This window comes from Martes martes (genome assembly GCF_963455335.1).
Source record: "Martes martes genome assembly, chromosome: 3".
Classification (NCBI taxonomy): Eukaryota; Metazoa; Chordata; class Mammalia; order Carnivora; family Mustelidae; genus Martes; species Martes martes.
In genome coordinates, this window is record NC_137890.1 from 137,373,043 (window position 1) to 137,391,424 (window position 18,382).

An 18,382-nucleotide genomic window follows, 5' to 3' on the forward strand; every position below is an offset into this window, starting at 1 on the left:
TAACAGAAAATGTGTCAATAGGAAGGAGTGAAAGTAAACAAATAATTATAAGTTTCATATCCCCATATTTTGAAAATGAGGAGGAATGACTCCTAAGGAAACACAGTGAAAATATTTCCTTGCAGATATCAGAGTTACCTCATGTGATTTCTGGTGCAGAATACAAATGAATTACTGAATTAGGGCTTTTACATTATAAAACCTAATCTCTGTTAAATAGTAGGATATAGGATATGAAATATTTCTCATATTTAGTGATAACCTTTCAACTTAGAGCTAGGTTATGGGGAAATCATCACTACAAGATACGTGATCAAACATGACAATGCTGTTTTGGCTAGGCTTCTGAACGCTCAGATCAGGACCAATACCAAGCAAAATATATTAAGTAGGTGACACTGGCCTTTGCAATTCTCTTTCCCCTCCTGCCTCAGCCTTGTGTTTTCTGCAGTTTCTTCCTCTCCTATAAACAGCTATGGTATATACTTTACTCCCTCTCAGAAGGGTGTCTTTGAAACAGATAGGGAGTGTGACACAATTCAGTGTTTTCCAATGGCTTTGCAAGGAGCTACATATTATTGCAAATTTCTCTAAAATAGTATTTCAGAGTCAAATAAATTTGAGATGTGCTGGATTGAACAAAGTAAACATGCTTATTTTTGCAGCGCTTCTCAAAATTTCTACCTAGCATCTCCTCTAAGAGGATACTTCCCAAACTGGATTGATTATAGAAAACACTTTTCCAATAACCCCTATTAACATCTCACTCTATGGGAAACACTGACTTAGGAGAAAGAGTAAAAGCTGGAAAGTTCAGAGTTCCAACCTGGTTCTACCACCTACTTCAGAAACTTCTCTAAGATAACGTTTTCTCATGAAAAACACATGGCACATAGAAAACATTCAGAAAATAGTAGCCATGACTTAATTATGTAGTTGTTAACAGCAGTAGTAAGATAATATAGGAAGATGAGGAAGCAGAGTAGAACACCCTTATTCCTAGAAAGCCTAGGCTGATATGAAAGGAAAAGCAGCGGAAAGGGCACGAGGCAGTATAGGACTGAATGGAGTAAATGAAATGTCGGACTGGGGCAGTCCCAGCAAGTGCATGGCAACTTCCTGCCTCTCCTGTGACAGGAGAAAGGAAGTCTGCCTAATCCGGAGTCCTGCAGAAATGTGCAAGACTAGGGGAAAAAGGAAGAAAGAGTTTTAGCTCAGGCCGTTACTTATGAAAGATAAAAATCTCTTAGAACACACCTGATTTAAAAATCATGGAATTCAGGGTCTTAGTCTGATGAAGGAATTGGAATCCAAGTATTCCTCCCCAGTCACGGTGAGGGGAAGGAGTGCCCCAAGATCAAGGAAAAAGAAATATGCATGGCTTATTTTTCATCTACATAATAGGAATGATAATGGTGCCATCATCATTTGTAAAAATGCAAGTGATATTAATGCATATAAAGCCATTAAAGCAGTGGCTGGCATCCAATAAATGTTAGCTGTTATTATTACCCTTCTTCCTAACATTTGCTTTCAAATACTAATTATGGTACTCCTAGAGCAAACCCAGAATTAAAGATTGTTTCACACATTCCTGCTATATACCAAATTCCACTGACTGTGGGGCCTGCCCAAATAGGCTGAGCTCAGTTTTTGTTAGTTACCTGGTCTGTAGTTTTCTTTTTAGAGGCAATAAGATAGTTTACAGGGACAAGGGAAACATAGGAAATCAACCCAAGGTCCTTGTCACTTCAAAGTTAAGGAGATATATTTTAAGACAGTAGATAATTAAAGGTAGTAGATACTAAAGATAGTAGATAATTAAATTACTAAGCTCCTACCCCATTCCAATGGCCATTTGATGCATTTTATCATCTGAAGACAGGGGATCACAGTAATCGGTTCATTACTGAATCTCCATAAGGAGTCGAAACACTCAGTTTTATCATTGAAATTTTGAGGGAAGTTCAACCACCACTTCAAGTTAAGAAATTTATTTTTCCCACCCCCGTTAATAATAATAAATTTCATTTATTGCTTAATTTTTATACACCAGATTCCATGCTACCTATTTTACAAGTATTCTCTAATTTCACCTTCCCAACAACACTATGAGGTGAGGCGCTTTCTCTTCTTATCCTCATTTTACAGATGAGGAAGCTGAGTTTTGGGTAGATTAAGTAACCTGCCCAAGGCCATCCCATGAGTAACAGTAGAGCTGGGTTAGTCCAGTTCCAGGGGCTCCACAGTGCCCCCTATCCAAGAAATTTACTACTCACTGGCATTGCCTCAGAATTTTCTGAATGTTTAAGATTGTCTAAAATGAGAAACCATTAAAAATAAATTATTCATGCTGTTGACATCTCAGACAGTGCTAATACTACCACCCAGAATGTGAATATGACAAGAGCATTGTGTAAATTGGGCTAGTTCTTCATTTTTCAAATGAAAGGCATCTGTATTATCCTTCCTGGAAATTCTGCAAAGGTACTGCTAGTCCCATGTTACTCTGTCAACTTCATCAACTATCTAAGTATGTTCATAATTGTTATGATTTCATTGTATCTCTGATTGTGATGCTAAAACTGTATGTGTTGGTAATTATTACGTTGTTTCTTTTTTTATACCTAATGTATTGTTAGGTACACTGCCAAATTTTTGCTAGCTCAGTCTTTTTGTTAATAATGGTTCTGTATAAAATGTCTTTCTTAGCTCACATGACTTCCTCCAATTTGCTTTCACTTAGCTTCCTTTAGATGTAACCATGTGACTGGGGAAATAAGAGAAATAGGCAAGTATTGGAATATTTGCCTCCCAGTAAACAGTCCCATTTGACCCAAACCATAAGGCCCGCTAAACCATAGGCTATTCCATTATTCTTGTTGATAGTTTTTGTTTGTTTGTTTTTGTTTTTTAAGATTTTTATTTATTCATTTGACAGAGAGAGACACAGCGAGAGATGTTACACAAGCAGGGGGAGTGGGAGAGGGAGAATAGGCTCCCTACTGAGCAGGGAGCCCTATGTGGGGCTCGATGCAGGGCTCGATCCCAGGACCTGGGATCATGACCTGAGCCAAAGGCAGCTGCTTGATGACTGAGCCACCCAGGCGCCCCAATAAATAGTTTTTCTAAGCGTACCTTCTGTCTCTTCAAATAAATAGCATCTATATCTTTTGAACTTATTTCTCTTCCCTAAGGCATCACTAGTACCTAAAACAGCCCACGTCCAAAGTGTGTACTAAAATACTACTTTTGAAGATACTCTCAGGATTAAAACAATTCACTGTATCCACAACCTCAAGAGACTGAATTCCAGGAACTTTGAAGACTTTCACAACATGACCTTCTACCCCTCAAAACCTCCTCCATCACTTCCCAGTCCACGTGATATGTCCTGGTATACTGTTAGTCTGTTCAGATCAAGTTGCTTAGCAAACTAAGTGCTTCATGTGTCCATGTCTTTACAGCAGCCAGAGGCTATCACTTCCCTTTTTTTAAATCCATTCAGTGGCTTCCCTTTGTCCGTGGAAGGCATTACAGTGCCCACAAGGGGTTTGTTCTTCTGCTGCTCTCCCTTCTTCCTGCTCTGTTGTTGCTCAGCACTTTCCCCTCAGCTTAATCTGTTTTAGCCACACTGACCATCTGCTCTTCAGCCTCGGGACCTATCCTGGTTAAGCTCAGGCCACCGTAAAAAAGTACTACAGACTGGGTGGCTTGAATGGATAGAAATACATTTTCTCACAGTTCTTGAGGCTCAAAGTCCAAGATCAAGGTGCTGGCAGGGTTAGTCCCTGGTGAAAACTCTCTACTTGACTTACAGAGGGCTGTCTTTTCTCACTGGTTCCTCACATGGCTTTTCCTCTCTGTACACACACTCTTAGTATCTCTTCTTCTTCTTACGTGGACACTAGTCCTTTTGGATTAGGGCCACACCGTTATGACCTCATTTAACCATAATTACCTCCTTGTAAGTCCTGTCTCCAAATACAGTCACACTGGGGTTAGGGCTTCAGTGCATGAGTTTTAGAGGATGTAAGCAGGGCTTTCACATGTGTTGTTACCTCTTTCCCCAGATACCCTCATGATTCACTTCTCAACTTCATCAGTTCTTTATTCAGACGTAACCTTCTCAGGGAGGCCTTTCCTACTCTACTAAGAGTTACAGACGTTCCCTATTCCCAGCACTCACTACCCCTCTCTTTATTTTCTCTCTGGTGTTCAATGATACTATCACCCTTCAATCTATTCTGTATTTTACTTATTTATTTCTGTCTCCCCCAACTCCACTAGATCATAAACTACATGATAGGATTTAGCTAAGTTTTGTTCTTTGTTGAACCTGTAGCACCTAGAACAGTGCCTGGCATACAGAGGTTTCTGAATAATTAGTTGTTAGAGTGAAATTGGTTTGAATTGTGCATGTTTCTTTTCCATGAAACTTCCTTCTTCTCCAAGTTTACTCCTACTCAGGCTGAAACCTCAAGCCCCACATTCCCTGGCCTCTTACAAGAGTAACTCTTTAGGTATATTACATTTCTACACCTACTAAAATGTATTAAAAGATTACATTCCCCTAAGCTACCATTTGTGAGTACCTACTCTATGCTAGGCACCGAACTCTAAATGCATCCTCTCGTTTAGTGCTTCAACTTTAAAAGAGAAGTATAGGTGTTCTGAATGTGCAGAGAAAAAGCCAAGACAAGACAAAGAGAAGTGAAATAACTCATCAAGTTTAGAACCTAGGTCTCTCTCTATAACTCAAATCCATCTTCTTAAGACTATAGGCCACTATCTACCACAGTCACAAATGCTGCTCTGGCCTAGCTCAAGGGTCATCTCCTGTGGGCAGCTTTTCACAAACAACTCACTATCAGGAAGAAACAAATGTAACCAGCAAATATTCACTGAGTTCCTGTTATATGTTGAGGCTTGTGTGCATGGATTGATAACATCTTGTCTTTGGGGAGCTTACAGTCTGGTTATAAATGTGCTATAAATGGAACATTTTCACAGCTCAGTTATTCTGCAAACCTAGGGATGCATTCTCGAAGTGGATTATGAGTACAAATGAAGTCCCTATGTGTTTGCTCTTCTTATCAAGAGTGGGAAAACATCTGTTAAAAATAATTAAATGGCTAAACAATGGCCCATGAACTCTCCAATCATAGAAATTTCTTCTAGTTCTGTGGACTCCATTATGGTCTTCTGTTCTACAGTGATATCGATATCAGCAGGCAATTACATATATGGTATGAGTTGAGAGATATCTGGATGGTCTTATCTATACAACCAAAATATTTCTTTTACATAGAGTTCATCTTGAGTTAAATGTTGTTTTTCACTATTCCCCTTTAAAAAATAATTTCCTAAGACTAGTAATCCATAATGCCCTTAACAATCTTATGTGAAATTAATATATTTCATGATGCTCCTCCTTGATAAGAGCAAGTGATTCATATTTCACCTTGGAGACCTGGAGAGAGCAGAGGAAGATGTAAGAACTGCTGAAAGAAATAAAAGGAAACACTAGATTCAGAAAAGCCAAGTACAAATTTCACTTGTTTCCTATTTTTGCCTCCCCTTGATTCCACCTAAAGTCGTTTGTGCCTGGGTTGCTCTCTTTTTCTAGGAGGTGCAATGATCCCCTCTGCTTTTTGAAAAGGTTTTTCAACTCAAGATGAACAATGCTGCCTCTTTGATGAGGCCTGTGTATCCTGAGGCTGCGATCTTTTGTTTTTCCTCTAAGGCAGGTCTCTAAAGGTATTTTTTTAAACACCAAAGTGTCCCCTAGTTTACCAGAAAATAGGAAATCACAAACTTTCAGGCATTCACTAAACCAGTCAGCTCAGAGAAGAATAATCTCCACTTCGTGCCCCAAAATACAAATAGTGTAGCTTTTGGTTTCCAGAATGACAAAAGGTTGAAGGAAATTTACACAGAGAGCCTTGAAAGTTAACTGGAGATCCTCTAGTAAGAAGAGGCAAAAATGATGGCTCACCTTGTTGAGTTTTGCTCCATGCCAGGTACTATTCTAAGAGCTTTACATGTGTATGAGTTTTATTGATCAGTGTAAAACTTGGATTGTGAACAAAATGCAGCTTTTGTTTTTCATCATCCCATTTAACTTTATTCACTGGAGTAATTGATCCCTGTCTTCGGATGGTGATTTGGCTTTAAAATGTCAACTCTCAACCAGCTTCAGGTCAGAATGCAATGGAAAGCCAGCTTCAACCTCTTACCATTACCCTCTTCCCACACTCTGGTTGCTCTTTGTTTCCCTCCAGTAGAAGATGAAAAGGCAGAAAGATTATATATATTTTCATTTGTTTGTTTTTTATTTTTTATTTTTTTATTAATATATAATGTATTATTAGCTCCAGGAGTACAGGTCTGTGACTAGCCAGGTTTACACACTTCATAGCACATACCTTCCCCAATGTCCATAACCCCACCACCCTCTCCCTTCCTCCCCCCCCCCCCCGCAACCCTCAGTTTGTTTTGTGAGATTAAGAGTCTTTTATGGTTGTCTCCCTCCCAATCCCATCTTGTTTCATTTATTCTTTCCCTACCCCCCAAACCCCCCACATTGCCTCTCAACTTTCTCATATCAGGGAGATCATATGATAATTGTCTTTCTGTGGTTGACTTATTTCTCTAAGCATAATATCCTCTAGTTCCATCCACATTGTTGCAAATGGCAAGATTTCATTTCTTTTGATGGCTGCATAGTATTCCATTGTGTTTGTATACACACACACACACACACACACACACACCAAATCTTTATCCATTCATCTGTTGATGGACATCTAGGTTCTTTCCATAGTTTGGCTATTGTGGACATTGAAGGCAGAAAGATTATAGAGCAGGACAGTCCATACTTGGCTGTTGTATTTGCCTTCTCTGGATCTGGCCAATGGGCAGAGCTGACACTGTCTTTCCTAGATGGGCTCTTCAGAACTCTTGCAGGACTCTACCTCCCTTCAGGTTCCTTCCCCTGCTGGTTCTATCCCTGCACTCTGGAGTTTCTTGCCTATTTCCTCCTTGGCCTCCAGCATCTGGTAGTTTGTCATCTCTCTGTTCCTCTGCAGTTCCTTCATCCCTATTCCTGGAGGACCCCGTGCCCACTCCTGGTCCAGAAGACTTGACCATGAGGCCCTTCTGCCAACACTTGGTTATACCTGCCTGTATCAATAATTATTCCCATTTTCTCTGCCACAGAAATTGAGAGGTTGTTCCTTTTTGGCCCTCTATACCCTCATGGTTGAGGTCCCACTATGGCCCACCATTCATCCACATAGCTTTCAAATACCAATTCTCCATGTCTCTCATCTTCAGAAAACATATTTCAAAGGTCCTAGAGGGGGCCTTTAAAATCCCTTCATTAGGCCCGGCCTTGGAAAGTGGTAGCTCTTGAGGGTGGAAGGAGGGAAGCTCGCAGCAATGGGCCAGTCCTCTCCAAAGAGATCTCCTCCCCAATCCTCTCACCACTCTCCTCTCTCTATCTGTTCTACATCCTGGATATAAAGGTTCTGTAGCTATTTCCTTCATAATCTGCATGTGTGCATTGGAAAGACGTTGTTCTCACTTTAATTCCTTGATAGTTATTAGCATATCACGTGAGTGAAAATTGAGAAAGGGAGAATTCTATTCTAATATCACAGTACACAGGTATTAATTCATTTGGTCCCCAGAACAATTCTATGAAGTAAGAATCCCTTTCTTTGTACAGAAGAGTAAACTGAGTTGCTGTGGCATTTCTAAAATCATCCAAGGTTTACTCAGCAGTTAAAGGATGGAGCCAGGATTCAGATTCAGACACTCTGATTAGAGAGTGATCCTCTCAAGCAATAGATTATAAACTATTTTCTACAGGTTCAAAAACATGGAAAATTAACACTAAAGTCAAGTTGCACTCGACTAAGGAAACAAAAATTAGAAAATTACTGTCTTGTAAATTACTGTTAGACTTTTACTGACCTTACCAAATGGTGGGACTTTATGCAACAAAAATTTGAAATGTAATCAATAAACACATTAATTCCATTTGTATATAAATATGCTGTAGTGTCTCTCAACCTAAAAGAATCCAATGTCTGATCACTTCAGAATCTTTTCTAGTTACCAGCCCCAGTTTCTGATCACCTTTTTAGTAAAGTACCTCAAAAGACTTTCCTGTAATTGTGTACACTTCTCTTCTTTTTTTTTTCTTTAAAAATTTATTTTAAAGTAAGCTCTATAGTCAACGTAGACCTTGAACTCACAACCCTGAGATCAAGAGTCACCTGCTCTACCAACTGAGCCAGCCAGGCACCACTGTACACTTCTATTCTTGTTCATTCTTACATGTATTCCAGACAGTTTCCTAGCCCCTAATCTACCTAATCTACTAAAAGAAGTTACCCTTGACTTGATCTTTTCTTAGCCCGCACTGAGCCTATTAGCAAGTTTTTTGTAGTTGATTCATGCCCTCCTCTTGCAGTACTTCCTTCTCTTAGCCCCCAGTGCACTAGACTCTGGATTTGCTTCCCACTTCCATGTCTCCTCTACAATGTTCTCTGGTTTTTCATCTTCCCTTCTTTGATGCTTTAGTCCCTTAATGTTTGGCTCAAAAATCCAACTTCTCTATTTGTTCCCTAGATGACGTTATACTATCTTTAAATATAATCCATTTCCTAATTACTTTCAAGTTTATAGGTCTGGCTTGGATCAATCCCTGAACCAAACTGCAGTGTCCTATACCCAACTGACTTCTAGACATCTGCATTTGGATATCTAATAAACAACCACAGACCTAACATAACCCAAACCTATAAATTTACCCAACTCCCAGAACCACCTCTTTCCACAGTCCTCCCCATTTTAATAAATGAGCATCTCCATTCTTCCAGTTTCTGAACCTCCAAGATTGGACTTGTTTGTGACCCCTCTCATTCCCTCACATGCCATGTATTATACCAGCAAGCCCCATAATCCCTACCTTGAAAACCTTCTCAAACAGACCCTTTCTCACCAGCTTCAGCACCACCCTGGTGCAGACACTCTTACTGCTTGTCAGTATTAGTGTGATATTTTCCTACTGACTTCCCTGCTTCTGTGCTGGTATCCCAAGCTATTTTTCACACAGAAGTCAGAGGGGTAGTTTTAAGTCAAGTCATGTCAGCCTCTGCACAAAACCCTTCTTGTGTAACTGAGAGGAAAGTTCCAAATCCATGCATGAGCCTTCTACATGGTGTGGTTGCCTACTCCTTCTACAACCTTACCTATTTTTCAGCCGCATCCTACCCAACAACCAACATACTGCACTAACTACACTGGCTTCCACATTGTTCCTTGAGCTTACAACCCTGCTTTTAACATAAGACTTTTGTACTTGTGGTTTTCTCTGCCAGCTGCACTCTATCCATGGACCACACAGTGAACTCCATTCCTTCTTTTATGTCTTCGCTTACATGTCATTTCAAAAGAAAGACATTCCCTTACTACTGTTATGATCTATCATCTTATTCTGCTCTCTCTTCCTTCATTGTACTTATTTCTACTTCATATATTAGGTGTCTATTCATTTATATATTAGGATGATATAAATTCCATAAGAACAGAAGCTTTGTTTTTTTATTTCTGTTTTTCTCATCACCACCTGAGAACCCAGAGCAGTGTGCGACCCAACACTAGGTGCTCAATACACATTTATTGATTTTAGGGGACATATGTATGCCCAGTGAATACAAACAGTAGAACAGAATGCTTGGGTGTCTCAGTTGAGTAAGTGTCTGCCTTTGGCTCAGGTCATGATCTCAGGGTCTTGGGATCAAGCCCCCATTGGGCTCCTTGCTTTGCGTGGAGCCTGCTTCTCCTTCTCCCTCTACCTGTAGCTCCCCCTGTGTGTGCTCTCTCTGTCAAATAAATAAATAAAATATTTTTAAAAAAACAGTAGAATAAAACATCTTTAAAGTAGCTCAAAGGGAGGAGTCTTGGTTTTTTTTTTTTAATTTTTAAATGAAAAAGCCAGGAATATACCACCAATTTATTAATAAAACAAAAATTATTCAGATTACCTGAGTTTGCTTGCTGTATGGCCACAGTTAAAAATTAACATACTAGACATTTTATTATAATGAGCATTATTCTCCTAAGCAGCTTTTCCTGGTTTTGAGAACGTTTTTACTCAGGAGACAAAACATGGAAATGAACCTGGGTTTAACTAATATTTGTATAATTGCATGTATAATTGTAAAATTATTAGATAATCTTATTGTAAATAAGCTTCTTAACAAACATTATTAATTCCATTTGAATACTGATTCATTTTAACAAGGTGGTTGAACTTTTTCTTTCTAGATTGGTTTTGTTCTCTAATTTACATATTATTGAGTGTGTCTGTTTTTTTCTTCATTGCTAGATTAGTGTTTGCTGGATCGTATTTCCATTTCTCTTTCTCCCAATGTTGCATTCAAGAACAGTATTTAGGAGGACACAGTAATGCCTTCTTAAAATAATCTTATTTTATAAAAGTAATACCTTGACAGAACTTGGGAGTTTGCAAATGATGCAAGCTAAAATGTTTTTGCTTTATAAAATGTATTTGATTCTCCTTCTCTTCTAAATTCCATGTATCTCCTTTCAATATCTGCTTTCCAGGATGCTTTGCAAGATTGATGGAGACATTAAATCCAAAAACTAAAAGAGAAAAAAATGTAAATGTGAATTTTCAGTTGACTTTAGAGGAGATATATTGCTTAATAGAAACACACAGGAAACAATGCTAGTGGACAGTAAATCCCAGATTAATTACATATATTCAATATGCTATGGAGACAATGCATGTAACTGAACTTTTTTATAAAGCACTATAGTTTTATGATTTTTAGCACTAGCCAGTAAATTTACAAGCATTAGTATTGCAAAACGTGATTTTGCCCCTATTACCAGAAGCGAAATTACTGTGCTCTATTACCAACCTATTAGATCTCTATTCCCACATCTTTTATTTATTGATTTCTTAAAAATCTGTGCTTTATATCTTGTGGTGCAATCAGCAATACACTTCAATTGTTGGAAGATTTGAAACTGCTAAGTAACAAATCTGTGAATTCACAATGATATTCTAAATGATCCAAGAAATGTCATTTTAAGTGGTTAAATCAGTATGTATTTTGGTTCATTAGCAGAATACACAATGGCTATTTTTAGCATCTTCTCTGTCTCTCTGTTTAGCCAGTTTGTATTGTAATGTCTGGCCTGAAGCAATTCTATTTTTAGTTCTAATGGAACAGTCTTAAATTGCTTATTTTCTGTTTACTAAAGTCATCCCGTTTGTTACCATGGAAACTATGACAAGTCTTCTAGCTAACTATTTTATTAAATGAATCGAAGATATAGCTGAAGACTGTGAAGGTGCAGCATGTCATTCTTAAGACATATTTTTCAACATCTGTAAAACCATGGCCGTATTTATAGAAAATATGAGATTAATTATAAATAAGGTCTTCTACATTTCAAATCCGGGAGGCTATTGACATTTAAAAATCTGAATCATAACTAGCACAGAGACATCCCCAACTTACCTAAAGTCCATGTTCTAAAAGCGTTTTTGTAAGTCAGCTCCTTAGAAATTAGAACATGTTCACTCATACAAACAATTTCATAAATAGTAAGTAGATCTCTAGGCCCACCCTCAAAAGGTCTTCCACCTGTGATGTCTCAGTCTGTAGCAGTATTAGTAATAGTCTTTGTTCTCTCTGGCAGTAGGAGCCATGTTTTGGGGATGAGAAAAGAGGAAAGAATTTTCTCACACTCACTTTGTTTTTAATAGTTATAGCATGCATACGACACCATTTTGGAATACTAGTATCCACTGGTCTTAGGGATGTTGGGCTTCCAACTACGTTCTTCTGTTATTTGACAATGCCCCTGGCCTCAGACTCCTGGTCTCTCACTTTCTCACATCTCCCTCTGTACCCAGGTCCAGCTTGCTCCCAACCTGCTCCTCTCTCTGCACTGAACCACCATTTTCCTCAAGATTCACGATGGTTCCAGCTAGTCAAAAAAAAGTCAAAAAATGCTCTATTGTCTGAATACTGGAGAACTTTTCCTGAAGTTTTGCATTTTAAGAATAAAATACTTTTGAACCCAAACAAATCCCTAACCTGAGGTTTCCATCACCATGACTAAAAAAAAAGAAATATCCAGAGGGTAAAGATGTAAGCTGCCTTAAGGAAATACTTAGTTCTAGAAATCAGTCAGAAGTCAATTGATTTAAAAGAAATCAACATCTTGACGGAATTCTCTAAATCTTGGATCTTGGATTTTCTGTTAGAGAATGGATGACAGTAGTTAGTTGTAAACTGAGTCATCCTTTTGTTCTTCTCATTTCTAGAAAAGTCTAATAAAATATATCTTATTAACCCCACAATTGTGCTTTAAAAAGAATATCATCTTTTTGGTTAAGGAATTAAATTAACACAGTAGTATATACAAAATATTGTTTGTATTTTCTAACAGATTACATACCAAATAAAATCATTATAATTTGGGCACTGTGAATTTTGCAGATAAAAATAAAAGAAGTGTTGGAATATATACAGAGTCAATAACTTACTATTTTATATCCAGGAAATTTAAAGAAAAAAAAGAAATAATTTAGCACTAAAATCAAGATGACACAAATGAGTTATCTTTCTGTTCATATAGCTATATTTTATACAAATTCAGAATTAATCAAAAAATATATAAGAAGCCTGAATTTTTCTACAAAGTTAAAGAATATGCTTTTTCCCCTATACTATTACAGTGGTAGGTGTGGAGACAAATGAGATTTAATGTTCTGTTTTTCCATAAGGAAGTACCCAAATTTGCCTTGAAGTTCTTTATGGCAAAATTTGTACATTTTCATGTAAATATACATGCAATGAAATATGAAATAAAAGCCAAATTATTTTTCTTAAATTTTAATAGTCATTTATGATAGAAAATTCTAAAGGTTTATTATAATTTTAATATTACTAACACTTCAAAATGAAAGCATGTTTCTGACCTAACATTCATTTTTCATCTCCTTAGGGTCCACTTTCATTTGTAACACTCACATAATTCCAGTGAAAAACCAAGAGGGCGTGGCTATGATGTTCATCATTAATTTTGAATATGTGACAGATGAAGAAAACGCTGTCTCCCCAGAGAGGGTAAACCCAATATTACCAGTCAAAACTGTAAACCGTAAGTAAAAGGCAACATGTACATAATGCTGTTGATATTCTGCTACTGATATTACTGCTACTAATAATTTTAATATGTTCTTCATTTGAGTGTGTTTTCAAAATACGTTTCCATTATAAGTAAAATAATTTTATAATTTAAAAAAGCCATAGCTGCCATTACCCTTTGGTGCCTTACAGAATTGATCAGTTGCTTTTACAGCCATTTGACTTGGTTGTCGTTAATCCAGTCCCCTACATGGACCTAAAGGTTGTTTCCAAATTTGGGGCGTTACAAACAATGCCAGAATGAATTGAGTATTTGTATGTATATCTTGGGAAAATTATTTTCAGGGGAAGAGTCGATAAGTGGGATTTCTGGATCAAAAGGTAAATGCATATACAATTTTTTAAAATACTACTAAACTCCCCTCCCTAGAGTTTGAACCATTTTACACTACCATCAACAATGTAATAGATCTTTCTGCCAAAGCCATGCTAACAGAATGAGTCAGTCTTCTCGATAATTGTCATTATGATAGGTGAGAAGTAGTACCTCAGTTAGTTCTAGTTTACATTTCTTTTATTATGAATGAGGTTCAGATATTTAAGCACTAGGACATTTCTTTTTCTGTCAACTGTCCGTTTCTTACATACATTTTTTTGTTTTTGTTTTTGTTTTCAAATGGTAAAATCAGTGGCACATCTCTTCCCAGCAAATATTTCTTTGTTTTTTTCCTAATTTTCGTCATGCAAAGGTTTTGTTGTTGCTTGTTTGTTTACAGTGCAGCTAAATTTATCAAGCATTTCCTTTGTTGATTCCTAATTTTTGAGTCACTATTAGAAGAACTTTTACCATTCCAAGGTTGTAGAAATTATTTTCTTAGAACTTGTATAGCTTTAGAATGTCTGTTACATTTTAAGTTTAGCTTGGTTTATATTGGTATACACACACACACACACACACACACACACACACACACATATCTTAGTTTAGCAAGGTATATCTTTAATTTATCATTTTATCAACAACTCTCCAGTTGTTCTAACATCATTTATTAGAAAGTCTATCTTTTCATCAATAACTTGAGATGCTACCATTATCACATATTAAACTTCCTTATGTGCTTGAGTATATTTCTGGACTTCCTATTCTGTTTCGTTAGCTTATTTATCATTCAGAATCACACTGTTTTAAATATACAATGAATCTCTGATATGACATGCTCCCTTTGACACTAATTTTCAGGGGTTTGAGGTTATTTCTTGCTATAACGTCCTACATGAACTTTAGAAACGACTTGTTCGATAAGGAAAAAAAAATTTTTTTACTAGATTTGCATTAAGTTTATAAATTAATTTGAGGAATATTAACATCTTTATGATGTTGAGTCATTCTATACAAGAATATTATATGTATTTTCATTTTTAAATCTAGTATTTGTCTTTCAGGAGTGTTCACAATGTTTTTTTTACTCTTTAGTTTGCTACTTGGCATTTAACTTTTTGTTATTGTTGAGATTATAAATAGGATCTTCTCTTTCATTATACCTTCAGATCATTTTTAAGGCTAGTGATTTTTTTCTGAGTATGTTAATTTTATATCCCACTATCTTAGTGAGTTTTCTTAGTTTCCAGTGGTTTATACATTGACTCTCATGAATTTTTCAAGTGTCTTATTATCTCAAATAGAGATTATTTTACATTTTCCTTTCCAATTCTTATACATCTAATAGTTTTCTCTTGTTCTTTTGTGCTAGCTATTACCTCCAACATATTATTAAAAAGAAATTGATGATAAATAGCATGCCTTGTTCCTGGTTTTTGTGTGAATGGCAAGTGTTTTTCATTAATTCAAATGATAGCATTTGGGTTGAGTTGTATGTGTTTTACACTTTTAAGGCTTTCCATTAATTTATATTTATTAAGAATGGTGTTAAAGGGTGCCTAGGTGGCTCAGTGGGTTAAGCCTCTGCCTTCAGCTCAGGTCATGATCCCAAGGTCCTGGGATCGAGCCCCACATCACACTCCCTACTCAGCAGGGAGCCTGCTTCCCCCTCTCTCTCTGCCTGCCTCTCTGCCTACTTGTGATCTCTCTGTCTTGCAAATAAATCAATAAAATCTTAAAAAAAAAAAAAAGAATCGTGTTAAAATTTGCAAATTGCCTTTTAAGCATCTGTGGAAATGGGTATGCTATTCTATTTATTTTTATGATATATTTTACTAATGGTCTTACTAACATCTCTGAAAGGAGTCACATATAGTGATGATGTATTTCATTTTCTATTATGCTGTTGGGTTCTCTTTATCTAAAATTAATTTAGGATTTTTACGTCAGTATTCATTAGGGAGACTGATCTGCAATGTGTGTGTGTGTGTTTATATGTGCAATTTCATCAGGTATTGGTATCAATGTTATAATTTCTTCAGAAAATAATTTGGAAATTCTTTTCTATTTTCCATGCTAAGGAACTACCAAATAGTTTGGGGATTATCTGAACTTTAAAAGCTAAGAATGATTCCCCTGTGAAATCATCCAAGTCTGATACTTATTTGTGGAGTAGCTTTTTGACAAATTTCTTTCTTTTTTCTCCAGAGATTGGGCTATTCAAGTTGTCCCTTGTCCCTCTCAACTAGTACCAGTTTTGCTAAGTGTTATTTCTCAGACTTTTATTAGATTTTAAAAATTTATTTTAGTAGTATTCTGCAAAGTAGTCTTTTATGATTTTTTTAAAAGATTTTCCCAGTTCTATTTCCTTGTTATATATTTAAACCACTTTTTAGTCTTTCTTTGTTTTAGTTGTATTTTTTAATATATTCTGGAATTAGGTTTTCCTTTTTTTCTTATAAGAAAAAATAGTACTTCTCTTTTAATTTATAATTAAAATAGGTAATTATACTTACTGATATAACTACTATGTTTTTTCTTAGTACTAACATATTCTATGTTGAATATACTCTCTTAAAGCATGTCATTATGTTATGTTTTCTTTGTTTTTTAACAAACTTTAACTGTATGGTTTTGGGTTTGTTTTATCCTGTTTTGTTTTTGTTTTGGTATTTGAAAATATTTGTATTTTTTTCTAGTAGCTGTCTTTATAGAAAATTTTATATAATGTCCTTAATCTCTCGTTTTCCTCACTGTATTTTGATTTAGTATGAGCAAGAATAAAATTAGCCTGTAATTCTTTTCCTCCCCTTTCCACCATGTGATTTTAGTTAATAGTATCTGCTCTAATTCTTATCTTTGCACTCCTAAGAATGGTTTTCTGCCATTCAGTTGGTCAATTTAAATTATATTATTTGATTCCTAATATTTACGAACAAGGTTCTTGATGAGCTTATTCTGTATTTCCTTCTCCTTCCCCTTTTTGTTATTGTTGTTATTGTTGCAGTATTTCTAGTTTGTCAGAGACTTTTGTTTTGGTATTAAATTTCTAGTGAAATGTATTCAATCCTCAGCACTAGTCTTTACCCCCCACCCCAAAGAAGTAATGTTTTCCAAGGCTGCTAACTGAGGTCTTGTGCACTTTTCAAGTCACTTTTTATAGTTTCTTTATGAACCAGTGCTCTGACCATTCAGTTCACACATCAGATCTCAATATTTCTTACATAGTGTGTTCTTTTCTTCTGTGGGTAAACCATATTTGATACTTTTTCCATCACTCTAAGGAGACCTTTGTACTCCCCCTTTCTTCACTAAGTTTCTGCATAACTCTTGTAGTGTGCTTTCCTGAACCAATTCTGCTGGTCTTAGGAATTTATTTCCCTACCTATACATAAATTAAAGTGTGTAATGTCTCTATCTCTAATTACTCTTTAGGCATAGTTTATGGATATTTTTACTTGTCTCATATTTTGATCTCTGTGGTTTTTGGAAGATCCATGAGGAAATTAGAATTTAGGTATCTGTTATTGTCTGTGGGTAGCTGGAAACCTTGTCACAAAACCTTAATATTTGGAAAAAAGAAATTGTCATCCTGTATATAAATTCAGATTGCAAAGTACATCATTAAATCTAAGTTGGATACTAAATCAAATGCATACCAGCTGAGAATTTTTCATAGAATCGGTTACTTCATTAGGTATGTCCAAATGACAGTACAGTATTCTGTTAAACCAATATTGGGAGAACTATATTAATGCAACATGATTCTAATATACTAAATATCTTGCTCTGAACAATATCACACTCGGGGGAAAACTCTTTATCAAAAATCACCAATATGTCAGTCTCCCCGGTGACATATTTAAAAACAAAATTGAAGTACTTTAAAAGAATTATTGTAATACCAAAGTCTTGTTCCTTTAAGTTGATGACTATTTTTATTTCTTTATATTTCCCACTAACCAATTAAGTCATTATTGAATGATTCCTGGGAGTGTACTTTAGGTAATGTCAGCCTGTATCTTGGTCATGAACATCAGTAAGATCTTTTGTTTTGGGGGATGCCTGATTTTATTTCTTCATTGTCTTCACAAATTCTTCATTTTCCCATAGAACAGTTATTTTGCATGGTACAGCAAATTAAATAGAACTGAAAAAAGGAGTTGTGCAACAGCAGCATAGCAAAAAAAAGGGGGGGCAATTTTTTAAAAAATCAAAGTATTCATTTCAAACAAATACAAATGGGGAATTGAAACTTTGATTCCTTGAATGGAAGATAATCTATACAGTAGCTTCCCAGGATGTAACACATAACCTATGCAATTTTACACTGTGATTAAAATAGAATCTCATGTGTAAGCCATAGCAAATTCAGTAGGATTGCTTTTTATTTTGTGATTATGAGTGGTTTCCCTGCACTGCAGCTGTCACTCCTATACAGAGTCATTGGGGAAAGTATAAATATGCAGATAAAATCGTTTCCAGAGCATTACAAAGGACCATTGTTTACAACCAGTATATTAGATTTGATTATACCCTTCTGTCATTTCATGCTCTGGAATTTCCTTGACTTGATGTCAATTTTTGAAGTGTTGATTGTTAAATCGATCAGAAAAGTTAGAGAGACAAATTACACTTGGTAGCTTCTGATACTATCCAAATTCTGCTTTGTATTATTTCTGATTGTGGGAAAAATCATGATTTTTTTTCCTTAAAGTACTGTTTTACTCCCTGTATAAAATAATGGTATTAACTATTTCAAACATTGTTGTTCCAGTGGTGACCATCAAACCAAACA

The 18,382-nt window shown here is 36.0% G+C and overlaps 1 protein-coding gene across 2 annotated transcripts in view; it reads left to right on the top strand.

Moving 5' to 3' along the window:
- Window positions 1–18,382, top strand: part of KCNH7 (potassium voltage-gated channel subfamily H member 7) — a gene marked incomplete at both ends in the record, with an annotated part of 472,381 nt that overhangs the window by 305,229 nt on the left and 148,770 nt on the right. For both annotated transcript variants that reach the window (XM_080799570.1, XM_080799569.1), the window contains one exon: window positions 13,063–13,218. In XM_080799570.1, the coding sequence (XP_080655696.1) occupies window positions 13,063–13,218 (156 nt within the window). The remainder of the gene's footprint in view (window positions 1–13,062; window positions 13,219–18,382) is intronic.